Source organism: Lissotriton vulgaris, unplaced genomic scaffold (assembly GCF_964263255.1).
Source record: "Lissotriton vulgaris unplaced genomic scaffold, aLisVul1.2 SCAFFOLD_315, whole genome shotgun sequence".
NCBI lineage: Eukaryota > Metazoa > Chordata > Amphibia > Caudata > Salamandridae > Lissotriton > Lissotriton vulgaris.
Genome location: NW_028250410.1, coordinates 1,633,108 through 1,649,250, shown reverse-complemented (window position 1 = coordinate 1,649,250; position 16,143 = coordinate 1,633,108). Strand labels below are relative to the sequence as shown.

The window sequence follows — 16,143 nt, the reverse complement described above, 5'->3', positions numbered from 1 at the left end:
GGCCTTAACTTTCCCCCGCGCCAGCCCCAGACTAAGAAGCTGGTCAGGGAAGCTGGGCGGATTCATCGGAGGCCGGCTGTCAGTCAGAAGCCGGAGGACTGTGGCAGTACTGCCACTAAGACAGTAAGGAGAGTGGGGGAGAGGAAGGAAGGTGTTGTGCCCTCGTGATTGATGATATTATTCACAGGATTTAGCGTCTAACAAGGTGTCTGACTTCCTGTCATATAAATTCCTGAGCTGTGTCCTAATAGATGAGGAGGAAGATAGTTTCATAATCCCATCCTCATTTCTTTACTGGCCTAGGAAACCTAAACTATTGTCAGAGAGCACTGACAGTATTTGTCAACGGGGGAACTCCCTTCAGGCACTTATAGTAATTGTTGTTGAGTACAGTGAACCTGTGAGATTCCTGCAGACCACTCAGAGTGTGCATTCTAGCGCTGTATTAAGGTGCAGATAAGGGGAGAGAGATCTTAACACGGTAGCCAGTGATTTGGCAGGTTAAAGTGATGGAATATATTAATGTCATTGATTATTAATGCAAAGTGACATCGCTTAGCGTAATCCTATTAAGATAATTTCAATTCCAAAAGTAAGCATTTCTGAACTCATGACAACTGAATGTTTTGAACTGTAATTTTTCCACAGCAGGAAGAGTGTTATTTACTTCTCTAGATCAAAAGGTATAATTGCTATTTGAGAAGAACTGAAATGTCTTACACTGTATAATTTGAAACCGAAGAGTATATTATTTTTATAAAGCAGTACTTATTTTTCCACATTTTTGGTGTAGCGTTTTCTTTTTGAGTGCTATTGCGTGGTTCTACTGTTGGGTGGTCTGCAACCTTTACACTGTGCCTCTGATATGTTAGTCTTGCCCTAGGCCAGGCTACCCCAGTTCCAACAAGCCCACAGAAGTAAAGATACCCATTATAAATATGACATGCTTGTTTTGTGTTTCACCTATACAACAGCTGTAATACGGGTAATTTTACCCAATTCTGTGTATGCCAGAATCAAGAGGTGTCTATGAACTTATGTTACAGCTGTACTATGTCACTTACCTTATTACCACCTTGATCCACATAGCGAGCTGTATTGTTGTACACTCTCAACATTGGGACAAGGCCATTGGAGTTCCCATTAGTCTGTAATCAGGAGAAACAGTGGTCAAAGTATAACATTCCAGTACAGGAACAGCATTACAGTCTTTCATGGCGGAAGTAGTTTATAGAGGCAATGCAAACCACACTTACCCCTGCAATATAGCTGCCGGTGGCTCGAATACAGCTCACAGCTACACCAATGCCGCCAGCAGACTTCGAAATCAAAGCACACTGTTTCAGGGTGTCGTAGATCCCCTCAATACTGTCATCCTTCATGCAGAGCAAGAAACAACTTGAAAAAAAAAGTGCAATAGTTTATTTTCCCCGAAAAGATGAAGAGAAGTCACTAGGGGATATCCATGCACTGTCCAAGTTTTAACATGGTGTGACTAGACTCTGCTTTTAGTCTTCAGTGGAAAGAATGTGCTCTCCTACTGTCTCCAGATGAAAGATCTCTGAAAATTAAGCCACAGAAGCCCTCGTGCTAATACACATGGATACTTTGAGATAATGGAGCTATGATGGTGGAACCCTCCAGCTGGGAGGAGCAAAGCTCCTTTGTACTGCTCCTGGCTTTATTACTGCTTGTTAAAACAGGGCTAACACAAACATAAAAGCCTCTGACATCTTATGGTCCTTTAAGTAGGATAGGCCTTCAGCCTTTAGCTAAAACTCTTAAGCTTCTGTAAACAGTTGCTACGAGGTTGCAAGTAACTTTTCACTGCACTTTAGAACAGTGCACCAGATCTTCCTTTCCATAGGCATGTTAATTACTTTGTTTTGGATCTGTATTTTCTGTCTCACAGATCATTCAATGCAAACTAGCTTGCAGAGTGCACTAAAATTGTGCAGATTTAAACAGTTCCCTTTCAAAAGACTCCCCAACTGACAACAAATCTACAGATACACACCACATTGCATAAAGTCTAAAGCACACCTGGAGAGCTGAGGTCGATTGGTTCCAGCATTGAAGAGAGTGGGCGATGCATGAGTAAACCATTTCTCTGACAGCAGGTTATAGGTTTCAATTGCAGAATCAATGTCATTCTTGTGGATCCCAACAGACACCCTCATAAGCATGTGCTGAGGACGCTCTGCAACTGGGGACAGGAAAGAGGAAGTTTAATTTTAAGACCTAGAACTGGCTTGAACTCAGTAAGAGATTATGGGGAACACAATCCTAAATCTAGGACACCAAGTACTAAACCTAACAAGGGTTTCTAGGATTACTGTACTTGAGTGGAGTATTAATAAGGTAAAGCACAGCTAACATGCCAACATATGGAAAAATACAAACAAAAATACCATTCTATTGTTTTGAAAGGAAACACATTTAAAATGATACGGTTAAGACTGAGTACATTCTCCACAAATCCAATTATTGTTCGACAATTTTAAGTATTCAATTGATATCCTATTTAAACTATCATAAAATGTATTTGGGATCTTAACTTATCTAGTTTTTTGCAGCCAAAAAAACACTATATTCATTTTTCAAATGTTTGTTACGAAATCTCCCTTCATAGTTACATTCCAAATGCATCAACAACATTCATAGCCGGCTATTTGTTATGAAATAGACATACAACTTATGCCTTTAAGTGAACTTGTCAGAATAAAAATGTGACATTTGCAATGCTATGCACCATTAAATCTTGTATTATATTCACCACTGCTTCAGTGTTTAAAATGTACTTAATCTGAGCTGCTCACGGTTGTGGACCACTATTGCACGTCTCATCGTAAAAACATACCTTTTCCAGAAGCTTTTAGCAGATATGACCGTTCTAAAGTCTGAAACAAAAATAAAACTGATTGTTGGATATCATAAATTACAAGACCAAACACTGCACCCAGTGAGTTTTCATAACCAAGGAAATGATCATAATGTATCTAGTAGTTACACATAGTCTAGCTGGGATGTTCAATTTAAAGCGAATCGAGGAAGTTGCTTTGGTAGGGAGGCAGAGATGATAATCAGTACGGTCTTTGGGACGAAATGGGTTGTCTTTCAAGAGTAGACTTGAGGGTATTGGAACAGTACTTTAAGGCTAAACTAGCATTGGCAAAGCAAACATGTCGTGCCTTGGCAAGTCGGTGAAACAAATAATTCTCCCCTTTCTTAATGCAAGGAAGTGCCACTGAGGAAGAAAAAAAATTAACACCTAAACGTGCAGGTCAGTCTTAAAATCGATTTTTTTTTTAAATTTTAGATTTAAAAAAAAGTAATCATTTTAAAACAGGAAAGATGTTACACATGAAGTAAAGTGCACTCGAAATGTTCAATAGTACTGCCCCCATGCTATGTTGGGTGCAAACAAATTGTGAATAACTGGGCAACCCAATGGATTTAGAAAGCAGACTAGATCATGTATATTTATATGAATTGGTTTGATTACATGTAGCTTAGACAATGTGGACTCTAGTCCATATGAAAAAAAAATTGTAGACATCTCATTTTCAGGCATGACATTATATAGAACCTTTTGGTTTTACTAAATGTATATACTGTATTCGTGGGGGTTTTAGCCAGTCCTCCTCATACAATGGTTTGCTATTGAGTTATTCACATTTTTCTTCAATCCACTTCAGCAACTGGCCAACTTCTCCGATTTGTGGCATGTTGTCATGTCACAAAGAGCCCATCCACAGACACAAAGTAGTTCCTTCAAAGACAAGAATTAATCAGGCAATGTGTGCTTTGAGACATTTTCTTAAGGTGGACAACGGCCAAGAAACAAGGTGTAAAAATAAAGTCAGAAGGCCTGCAGCTACCGCCAGATCCAATTACTTTGCCAATACTAGTTTTAAATGTCCTAACTGTTGCACGGAGTAATGATTGAAAAGCATCCGATAACAATTCCTCACATTGGAAGATGCTTAGTTTTACTTTTATTTGAAATAGGCATTAGATAGAGAGGGAATCTGCTGCCTTGGTCAATTAGTTACAATTAAATGTACCGGTATGATCCCATTAATCCATTCTGAATTGCATGACATTGCTAATTTACAAATACCCTTACAGATCAACTCAGGAGGCCAACCCCATTAGAAACCAGAAGAGCACCATCAAAAATCACCAACCACAAAAGAACCATCATCTCAAAAGCAGGCTGAACTCAGTGAATCTATTCCGCATGAAACCAGTCGGTAGGGCACAACACATTTTAGAAAATGGTGTACAAATGATTCTGCATCTCTGTACAATAAACTTGCCCTCAGACTAGTGTGACTAGAAAGTTGAGGTTGTGAACCACTCAGGAAGTTGAATTTGAAGTAAATTCTTACCGTTGAAAATGCTAATAAAGAAGCTCACTCAAATTACTGAATCTAGTTCTTATATGCAACCTTCCACCCCTACAGTCCAATATTTGGATTATACTTAACGTTATTTATATAATCTGCACCATTTACTGTGCATAACTACTTTCCTTAAACAAATTAATTCTTAACGGCCGACAATTGCAATTAAGCCCTTCACTGCGGCGGCTATTCCGCCGCAATGCTATGGGAGCGGGCGGCCGCATGCTGGTGACAGAACTGCTCCGTCACCAGCGTCGGTTGCGCTGTGCTTATGACGGAGCGGTTCAGTCATGGCCCCGCCCGCTCAATGGAACGCTCAGCGCAGGCGCAGAATTCGCAGGAGCGCCGGGCGGGCCATGACGGAACCGCTCTGTCATCAGCACAGCGTCACCGCAGCTGATGACGGAGCGGTTCCGTCATCAGCAGGCAAGGAGTTAATACCACAAACCATTCACAAGGTATCGCAGTGGTCACTTAAGCAAATAGACTAAGTTAGCAACGTTTAATTTCATTTGTGTAATTTAACTATTAGAAGTATTTAGACATGCAATGGCCAATCTAATATTAATCACCCTAGAAGGATTCTAAAAGCAAGAAGTGCGCATCTTCCGGACAAATTTCCATATCTTCTGGTTCGTGACTTTATTTAGCATGAAGAAACATGAATAAAGCAAGTAGTTTCATGAACCAGTACCTGTATGTCGTTTTCGGCTTTCAATGAAAATTACTGTTTGAAACAGGGGTTTTAGATTTTGGCAGAATAGTAGATTATGGTAGACTGTTCACTTTGTTGCCTATATCAACTCCACACCTGACCGACAGCCCAATTTTGTTAACTTTATAACAGTCACTACGCTTCCACAAATAGAGACTAAATGACTCCTACCAGCAGAACTTGGATATGATCTTGGTGCTAGCCTGCATTGCACAAGCCAAAAAATATATAAATAAATTAAGCCACAGTATTAAAACATTGGGATTTTCCATTTAGCCTACCGTGATGAATCTAGTGTCCGACAGCATGGATATAAATACTATGGCCTCAAACGTACACAGAGAAGACACTAGAGTACATTATTTTCCAATTCTTATCACAGAAAACTCAAATGGCAGGTGGTAAATCCCCACTGAGAGGCACCATAGCAAAATGTAATATTTTCCATGACAATTTACAATCATTTTCCGCCTTCCTCACATTAAACAGCTTCAGAGGATGGGTTATAAGTTTAACAGGCATTGAGCTGTTCCTTACCTTAAATCCAAAGTAATTGTAGGAAAAATCCCGATCATAGATTATGGCAGAATTCAGTCGCTGAATAAAAAAAATAAGAATAAACTGTTGCATCTGCACTGTATGGACAATTGCAAACCAATAAGACACTAAAATACTCTTAAACCTTTGCACCACAAAGTGTTCAGAAAGAAAACACAACCAGCAGGAGCACCATTTACCTTGGATGGGACAATGGTGGGGAGGGGGGCATAATGGCATGCAAGTCGTGTGCACCTTTAAGCATAATTATTTACATTTTTCAGTTACCTCCCATCTATTCACTTAGCTGATTTCAAAACTATTCTACAGGTAAAGTGGTAGATTAGGAGTTGATCCTGTGGCCGGTTGTAAGATATTGGTCAAAACATTCTGTGACCTGGTTCATTGTAGGCCCTTTCTAGTGGATATGCATTCATAATAAGTCTTATCACTTAAACAAAACAAAGGGAATCCAATAAGCCTCCTCTTGGGGACCTCTGTTATTAGATCTCAGCCAGCGCTTGCACAGTCTCGCTCCGAGACTTTGTGTCTTAGAGTGGGGCTTGAACCCGCCCCTTTTCTCCATTGGCTGGCTTCCTAAACAGAGGCCAGCCATTGGAGAGGGGCGTCTGTCCTTTTAAGCCTTGTGTTTTTGGGATTGAGGGGCATGTTTTTATAGGTTCTCTCCTCTTCACATTGGCTGGAATTTTATATTCCAGCCAATGGAAGAGGAGAGAACGAAAAACACGCCCCTCAATCCCGAAAAGGACGGTGCCTTTCTCCTAGGGATTTCTGCGTTACCTCGGAGAAAGATGGTGTCCTCTGTTCTCTGCTTGTGCGCGATTCACCGGTGACCTCTAGTCCTGCCGCCTCAGTAAATACTGGGTTTTGCAAATGTAGCGCCGTTTAAGTCACTCAAGCGTCGCTCTTCTTTGAAGTTAACATTTAGCACGTCCCACTCTTGATTTTAATCGCCACGGTTAGTTAGAGATCAGCTGCCACCCACTCCCAATCTCTTAAACCTGCAGAAATGCGCCGTGCCCTTCAGTCATGCGAAATACAAGTTGATTCCTAGAAGTTGCACTTCAGGAAACTGCATGGGGGCGAAATCGTATATTTATTCAGGATTTTAAAGGAAGAATACTGCAGTCACCAGAATATTTGTTTCTTGTCCGTCTTTCCTTCCTCCGGGCACTATCTTGAAGCAATAATATTTCCAGAGTGTCTTGTGTACTGTTTTATGCTGCGCCGTTTGCAGGAGAACTGGGCCCCTGGTTGGTATGTGCTATTTTTTCATGACCAGGCCTGCTTTGTCAGTGCTCGTTTTTGTGTAAACAAAGTTTGTTGGTTTAGCGTGGCCCTAACAGTGTGTGCCGAAATGCTCTTGTTTGCTTGATCCGTGTGTTTATTTTAACCGCTTCTTCTAGTTTCTAGTTTATTTTGTATGGCATTCAATTTATACTCCAATGTTATAGAAAGATTTAAAGTTGCTTAGCTATCTGCAAAGTACTTAAAAGCACACAAATAGCGTTTCAGTTGCTGAATGGAGCGTCTGCGGAATAATAGTATTGAATTTATCAATCACTACTACTGGGGATATTCTAGGCATGGCTGACTATACGAATTTTCATAGCTACATATTCGAAGCTGACTTCTAGAGGAAGTCTAACCCCTCAAAACTAAAAAAGAAGTGCTGATGGGTCTCAAGCCACCATACGACACCCTCTTTGGTTGCCTTCTGAGCTAGCCTGGGTGTTGCTCCTACACGGTGTCAAATTATTTGGTTCTGTTTTGATCAAGGGCAGTCCTTCACTTATCAAATTAATGGTTAGTTGTGGTTCAGGCATGTGTTTTTTTACTTCTGCATCTGCCTGACCCAGAAAATACAAGTGATGGAACATTGTTTTGAAGCCAGTTTTTCATTTTTTTAGCCCATTATGGCAGTATGGTGTGTCTGGGCCTCCTTGTCTTATCCATAGTTTCCAAATCATCCAGAACGCAACCACCCAGCTCAATCTTGTTAAATGTTGCATTCAGGACACGGTTTGTCTGAGACAGCTTCTCTGTTATCCACTAGGTTCCCTGGTTGTGATCGCTTTTTCTTGCCTCTGTTCCCTGGGGTGTTACTGGGCAGAGGTGGGCGTGTGGTGTGGGGCAGTGGGTGCCCAGGGCATGGATGCCAGCACACCAGCTGACCTGGACTGTGGGAAGCAACGGGTGAGCTCTGGGAGTTGGTGGGGGCCTCGAATAACCCATTTGAAAATAAGGGGGGGGGGGGGGGAGTCCCCGTGGTGTGTGTGTTTATGTGTGGGGGTCTCCGTGTGTGCGCGTGGGTTGCTGTGTCTGCTAATACTCCCCTATTGCCATTGTAAATGACAATACCATTTAGGTTAAAAAAAAAAAGCCATTTGCAATGCCAATAGCTCTAACTTTAACAAAGACGAGACCATTGCATTGTAAATGCTTGTTTTTGTGTGATGTGCCTGAACGGTACACTTACCACAGTTACTATTTTGACACCACTCTAGAGTCCAGCCAAGTTGATAAATGAAGACTTAATGGAGGAGACAGATTACAAACTACATTACATATAACAGTTAATAAACAAAAGTATCTAGCCATTGGCCCCATCACTAACAAAACATTGACATTTGGAAGACCTAAGATACACAAACACAAGGGACCAGTTAACCTCTTCCAGAGCAAAAAAGGAGGGCCTTGAGTGAATTTATAGCACCAAATAAGTATAGGGCTGAAAGATGAAGTTAGTTTTCTAAGCACAGTCCTCATGATGTTAAGGTTCACACCAGTGAGGGCCCTGTAAACTGGCCAATGGGGCAGAGGTCAGCTTATGAACCCAGATCAACCTACGAGCCCAGGTAAGCACGAAAGTGTCTTCGCAATGAAGATACGGAGGGAGAAATAAAGACCGTTGTTAGTACCAACAAAGATGTTCTCCAGGGATGCAAAATTTTAACGGTCCATTGGTTGAAGCATGAGAATGGACATCCACTGATTAAACCAATCCCTGTTGAGAACTAGGATTTAAAGCTATGGTGCTAGAAGCCTTTAAAGACAATATAGAAAACAGTCCCATCTAGACGGTTATCCAAATTGTCTTGATTCAGGGTGAACAGCTCCCATGAACCAAACGGCTGGAAACCCCATATAGTCTGTGGTGCTAGGTGAAGTCACATACAGGCTTCCTAATAAACTAGGGAAAGACCAATTAAATCTTCCTGGAATCATCTTTACAGTTCTTAACCTCTGGCGATGCATTGTTGGTCAGACTAGGAGGTATTCTGGTCGCAGGGTTTGTGACTCCTGGACAACTTAGCTAAAGCAGACTTCTGCAAGTCTTCCAGACAGGGTCATGCTCCTTTCTGGGTAGTTTTCCCTTTCTTCTAGTCAGGGAACAGGAGCAAAGACTTCCGCAGTGTCCATGGCTGGTCGCGAACATGAAAGGAAATCGGGACCAGCAAATTACCCTTAACTGGCAAATATCTACAATGGGACATAGATAAAGTTAACATAAAGTAGAATTTTAGAGCTGAGGGTCTAAATTTATTTTGGGGGTCTATCTGTAACCACACGCCGTACTGCAGCTTTGTTCACAATTTTAAATCTACCTCCAATCAAGAGAAATCGTAACATGGGCCTTTTGTCCTCTTACACTCCAGGCTTTTGCAGGGGTAGCCAGAAAGGCTGCTCAGAAACAATCAGGTTGTGTTCTGCAGCCTCAATGCTCCTATTGCAAGGCAATTGACTTTCCATTTCCTGCATTGCAAAAATAATTTCAGTTAAGAGAGCTTGAACTGACTGGGAGCAGAAGACTTGCACCCCAGCTATAACTAGCAAATACAATTCTCAGGAGGGGTGGAAAAATTACAGGCAGGAATATCACATCCACTGTAGGCTAAGAAGTTCCATAGAAAACATCTTTTGCATCTTACTGTACCCCAAACGGGCATCTTTACCCTATGGACCAAATTTCTGTGACATTACATGAAACTACATACAATGCATGCTAAATATTCAATAAAAGCAAAGGCAACCCATTTACATCTGGAACAATTCTGATGGTAAAGGAGCAGTCACCAGTTTTCACTCCAGTAAGGTAAAAAGCATGTATCCCTGAAACTGAGCTGTAGCCAGTGTATGCCTATTAGGGTTCAATTGGGCGGAACAATTTCAACTAGAGGGGGGTGGAGGTACACTTCCTGAGTGTGCCCCGACAACCCTCTCTCCCCCCCCTTAATCGCTGAAACGTTGCTGCCCATCTTGTGCACTTCCTGGGCGCAGAGGTACACAGATGTTCCAAGCTATACTCAGAAATTCTAGCTGTCTGATCAGAGCAGAAACTCCAAACAAGAATGATTCTGTCATGCAAGGTATGTGCTATGGTGCACAGCTACCATTTGTAGGGCACTAGATTTTTCAGAATCTGAACTGTTTTGAGATTTTCACCAAACCAATGTGTTAATGAGGATTCGTACTTTGCACACAATCCCACCAAAACGGTAGAGGATGCCCCAAGGTCAGTCTAATAAGTCCAGTGGGGTCAGAAAAAAACATGCGAGAAGGCCTTTAGCATATACTGTTGGGCACTTTTTTGGCTGTTATGATAGTTTGTGATGGGTATTAACAATGTCTCACATACACCCAATGGTTCAACCTACATCTTTGTTGGCTAAGACAATGTCAAGAGTCTCTTTGGAAATCATTGGAGAGTGGCGTGCATTGAGGGGGTTGATGTAGTTGTACAGGTCTTCCATCACATCTAAAAAGAGAAAGTACAAAACAAAAATCAGACCCTGCATTTCTAGGCAACAATGTATCTATAAAACAGTTGTGTTTTAACAAAAATGAATAGTCAAAAGTTCAACTGGGAAAAGTGGCAGGTGCATAAGAGGAGCGCTGATGCTGCAAGACAATTTGTAAACGTCTCTAAAAGAACAAGCCATATGAAAAGGAAATTGTTTAGAACTAAATAAAATTAGCTTTTCTTCACAATAATTTTCCTCCAACCCCATTACCAATGCTCCTCAAACAACGATCCATAGTTAACTTAACTGCTCATGATTTGCCCTCAAGTTGTGAAACCACAATCTAATCTGGTTACTACAAAAAGGCAGAGGCTTAACTGGAAATGTATATACACTGTCACCGCACTAGGTAGGATTCACTTCTCTCCATTACAGACCAAGAGTACCCTCAGGACTCCCAAGCCTCTTAAGCAAACAAGTGGCAATGTGCAGAGAGATCGCACTCATTCTGGGTTATAGCTACTAATAACAAACTGGCCCTCAACTAATTGATACTATTCCAGACAGATCGAGAACTGATGCTGCACTGTCAGATGAAGCAAGAGGCTCTGTATAAGCAACAAAGCAGACCAAAAACTGAATTTGCCAAGCACTTAAATCACAGGTGTTATACAACCTGAATGGTATACCGACTGCCTCTAGCAGACAAGTCAGAATGGAGAGATCGGGGGCAAGCAAAACTGCAGCACAAACAACTCGCTTTAGAGCCATGGCTCAAAAGCAGGTGTCCCCTTTATTGAATTGTTGAGAACAATCACTCCTCAGCAACATCAGCTTGTGTACTGAAGAACTCACAATAGAGTAGCTAGCCCCCCAAAAAAATGTAAGCCAACTAGCGTCCAATACTTTACACTTTCATGTCATAACATTTGAATGAGCATCTTACCGCTGAATATTTTTTTAGTTTCCTTATGCAAATTGGAAACTGCAATCCTCGCCGCCAAGATGGCATAGTCTGGGTGTTTGGTAGTAAGAGTGGCAGCGGTCTCTGCTGCAAGAGTGTCCAGTTCCACAGTGGTGACACCACTGTATAGACCTTGGATTACTTTCATCGTTATCTGCGTCTAAATAAGAAAAAGTTCTGCACGTTATCTATAATGACCAATGTCAGCATTTTAATGCATTGGTGTATTTGGAGAGCCATTTTCATGCAGGGTTAATTGAACCCCCCCCCCCCCCTCCTGTCCCCTTGCAAAAGATGAATAAGCACATCATGGAGCACATGATCAGATTGTCTTATGTCTGGGAGGCTACTGAGTACAAGTAGTATGCAGTAACAACTTTAATGAGCTGTATATCAGATACCCAATTTTCTAAGAGCAGTCAACCTGAAAAGGTCCTGCTTCCTCAATCTTGTTTTCCTGGTCTCTTTACGTAATGATGCTCACAACATTTGTTTATTTTATGTTCACTACTCTCCAGTACGTTCATGTGCCATTTTGACAAACGGGACTCATTGTATGCATTTTTTTAAGCAATCAACTCACTGGTGTAGTGATCAATCCATAAGCAGATTGTCATTTACATACACTAGTTCAAGAACTAAAGAATGTTAGTGTTGAAATGAAATGCACAACATGGGAAAAATGTAAAAACTGCTAAGAGTGCTTCCTGTGTAATCATTGCTCAAACGGAAATGTTGGAATCTGTATAACATGTTGTGATTTGGTTAAAATGCAATTACGTGAATAATGAACGCCCAGCTATAACTCAAATTCCCGAGCAGGGATGTTGTACTATCTGTTGGGAGTCGACACCTGCTGCTTTTAAAACCGGAATTGCTCCATTGCCGACTGTGTAACAATTTATTCCTTTGAGGATATTAGTTTGTTTTAATTGAAATGACATGGTTTTTTGTACATGTTTGTAGCGAAATTAGTATCCTAAGTTAATAATTCATGCTTCTTGAATTTTACACCATCGCGGATTCTATGTCAGGACTGGAGGCTTCAGATTATGCTATATCTTCCTTCGCTTTATTAACATAAAGAAACCACAGCAGCTCAGGAAAAGATATAATAAGAACAAAAAATGCTTTAAACATAAAGCATTGACGTAATGTTCAACAAAAAATCAACAACTCCCAAGAGTCTCTTTGCTTATAATAATAGTCCATAGTCCTTTGTCTCTGTCCATCATCACTATATAACCGGACTTCCCATCATCTTCCTCCTCTTTCTTCGCTGCTCCCGCAGCCAGATAAGTGCTTTTCTGTTTCGACTTCTTTTTATTGTGATTGATTGTCTTGTGTGCGGTCTTTGGGGACTCCTTGCATGGTTTATTCCCTTTCAGAGTCCCCGGTTGCGGGAACGTTCTATCGTTCCTACGCGACTTTATTCCCACTTGTGTGCGGTGTGTACATAGACCGCAAGGGGGCGGCCTGTCGTCTCGCCGACCCTCCGGCGCGCCTCCGCAGTGCGAGGAGCCACGCCGTGGGGTCTGCTTGCGCAGGGGCTGACCCTCGCGTACCCCTCTGACACCTGGTGATCCGGGTCTGTACTTTTCCAATTTTGACGCCCTCCGGGGTCTGTATAGCGGTTCTGACCGCGTGAATCGCCCTCGGGCGAGATCTGTGCACCTCTTTTCCGTGTGTGGCCTAGCGCGCTTGAGGGGTACGTAGACCCGGTCCCGGCGAGGAGGGTCTGCGCGCTTGGGGGTTGGTGCAGCCCACCTGCCACGTCAGCTGGCCCAAAAACGTGATCGCAGCCGCTGGGCCTGCCCACATTCGAGAACTTTCTCGGTTGCCGCCCTCTTGGGTGCCCCGCATTTGCCCCTTGGTTCCGAGATGGAAGGGGAGTACGATGAGGAGGCCTGCCCCTATCTGCAGGATGATGAGTTTTATCAGGCGGTGGACAACTCCATCTATCGTTGCGTGACGGAGGTGATAGGGCCCATGGAGGACCGCCTCTCTGCCCGCATCGTGGAGGAGTGTGCGAAGCTGGCAGCGGCGCAGGTGCCTCCGTCCCCCGAACTCCCGGGGACGTCCGGCGGGTTGCCACCCGCTCCGAAGAGACCCCGTGGTGAGGGACCTTCATCGGAGGCCCAAGGCGTGGACAAGGGCCCTTTCGAGCGACTTCGTGACGCCTTCCTGGCCAAGGCGACGGCGGTGCCTCCGGCGCCCTTGGTGGACCCTGGCACTTCGGGCGACGTGTCTACGGCGCCCGCCTCCCCGATCTACGACTCCCCGGACACGGATGACGACGGGGAGTCGACCCGCTCTTGGCTCCCGACACCTTCAGCGAAGGAGATGCCCCGAGACGAGTCGGGCATGCTGGACCCGGACGAGATCGTCCACCCCCGATCCGCGGCCTGGGCCCCGGGGAAGACGGTGGCGAAGTTTGTCGCGGGCAGGCTGCGCAAGCCCCTGGAGAAGGAGGCGAGGGGTTGCCTGCGCGGGGAATGCCCTCGGCCTACTCTGGAAGGGAAAGTGGCCATGACACCAGAATTGGACCCCAAAATGGCCACCTTCCTGGCGAAATTCATGAAGGACCCCAGGAAGGGGATCGACCGGTCCTGGCGGGCCTGCCAGGACAAGCTGTTGGATGCGGTCGGGCCCGCCACGAAGATCCTTGATATGGCGGAGGAGGCCCGAGCGAATGGCACCGCCATTTCACCGGAGGTGCTCTCCAACTGGGCCCAGAGGGTGATCGTATTTTTGGGCAACGCCAACTGTGCCCTATCCACGGAGAGGCGGCGTTCGCTCCTTATCAAGCTGGATCCGAAGCTGGGGGACCTGGCCTCGTCTGAGGCAGGTGCCGTGGCCCAGGGTGGCCTTTTCGGTGAACCTCTCATCCGCGAGCTGGGAAAGTTCGTGAATACGTTCACGTCGCTGGACAAGGCCCAGTCCAGCATCAAGAGGGTGTTCCACCAGCGTTTTTCTGGAGGGGCCGGTCGCGGCAGGGGCCGCGCGATCGGCCGTGGTCAGCAGACCAACAACCGTGGACAAGGCTCCGGAAGAGGTCAGTACCAGACCTCGGCCAACTACACCAACTTCTACCCCACGAGGGGACAGCGCTATGGTGGCAGAGGGTTCAAGAAGAACTCCGGACAAGGAAATGCCCCCGGTAAGTGTACTTTGCTTGGATCATGTTCCGATTGGGGGGCGGCTGGCAAGCTTTTACGGGGAGTGGGAATTGCTCACTGCCGATGCTTGGGTTTTGCAAACTGTGAGAGGTTTCCATATAGAGTTTTACGACCAGCCAACTCAGGCGAGGCCCCCGCGCCCGATGGTTTTTTCAGACTCCGACGCGCGATTGATAGACGAGGAGGTCTCAGACTTGCTGCGCAAGGGAGCCATCCGTCTATCAACGCGCCACCCACATGGGTTCCTCAGCAACGTCTTCTTGGTAGACAAGACGGATGGGGGCAAGAGGCCTGTGATCAATCTCAAGGAGTTCAATGGGTGGTTGGTCTACTGTCACTTCAAGATGGAGGGGATCCACCTCCTTCGGGACGTGCTCCTCCCTCGGGATTGGATGGTGCGACTGGATCTCAAGGATGCCTACTTGGTCGTTCCCATCCACCCCCCTCATCGTCGTTTCCTACAATTCCTGTGGGACGGCAAGGTGTTCGAATTCACCGCCCTGCCGTTCGGTCTTTCTTCGGCCCCGTGGTGCTTCACGAAGGTCCTCCACCCGGTAGTGGAGTTTCTCAGAAGTCAGGGGGTCCGTATGCTGGTATACTTAGACGACATCCTCCTCATGGGGCAGTGCCCAGAGGTGCTGGCAGGACAGCTGCGCCAAGCTGTCGGCCTGCTTCAGAGGCTGGGGTTCGTCATCAACGGCTCCAAGTCGGTTTTGGTTCCCACTCAGCAGATCACCTTTTTAGGTTTCGTGGTGGACTAGGTACAGGCGGTCTTGAGCCTTCCGGGTCGGAAGGTCGCAAAGATACGTCACCTGCTTCGGCAGACGATCGCGAGGGACCGTACGTCTCTGCGCCATGTCGCCAAGGTGGTGGGTCTTCTATCGTCCTCCATCCAGGCGATTTTCCTGGGCCCGCTGCACTACAGGGCTCTTCAGCGCCTGAAGGCGCAGCATTTGCGCCGTGGGATGTGTTACGATCAGTGGGTCCCCCTCACGGACGAAGTGAAGGAGGAGATGTCATGGTGGCTGTCTCACATGGAGGCATGGAATGGGCGAGCGATCTTCGGGTCGGCTCCGGACTTGATCATAGAGTCCGACGCCAGCAGGTCGGGCTGGGGTGCCCGGTGCGGGGATTTTTCCACCGGCGGCGCCTGGTCGTCAGAAGAACAGCAATTGCATATCAATTGTTTGGAGCTCCTGGCGGGCTCCTTCGCTGTTCGCTGTTGGACCAAGGATTCGGTCAAGGCCTGTGTCCTGCTGCGGATGGACAATATTTCGGCGGTCCGGTATGTGAACCACCTGGGAGGTCCTCGGTCCCGCGCCTTGGCGGACTTAGCGAAGGACTTCTGGGATTATTGCCTGTCTCGTCACATTGCGGTGACGGCGGAGTATCTGCCAGGCCAGCGCAATCAGGTGGCGGATTGGCACTCGACATCTCAGGGATGCCAGCCAGTGGAAACTGGATCCGGGAGTCTTCCGGTGGCTACACTCCCTTTGGGGCCCCTTCTCGGTGGACCTCTTCGCGTCCCGTCTCGACCACCAGCTGCCGCGGTTCTACAGCTGGAGGCCGGACC

The 16,143-nt window shown here is 45.5% G+C and overlaps 1 protein-coding gene across 1 annotated transcript in view; it reads right to left on the bottom strand.

Annotated features, from left to right (window-relative positions):
* LOC147663271 (ribonucleoside-diphosphate reductase large subunit) overlaps positions 1-16,143 on the bottom strand; it is a 34,320-nt gene that overhangs the window by 12,182 nt on the left and 5,995 nt on the right. Inside the window, exons 3-9 of the mRNA XM_086950576.1 lie at positions 11,374-11,551; positions 10,341-10,441; positions 5,662-5,721; positions 2,861-2,900; positions 2,044-2,206; positions 1,257-1,398; positions 1,065-1,148 (exon numbers count right to left, since the gene is read on the bottom strand). Coding sequence (XP_086806702.1) covers positions 1,065-1,148; positions 1,257-1,398; positions 2,044-2,206; positions 2,861-2,900; positions 5,662-5,721; positions 10,341-10,441; positions 11,374-11,551 — 768 coding nt within the window. The remainder of the gene's footprint in view (positions 1-1,064; positions 1,149-1,256; positions 1,399-2,043; positions 2,207-2,860; positions 2,901-5,661; positions 5,722-10,340; positions 10,442-11,373; positions 11,552-16,143) is intronic.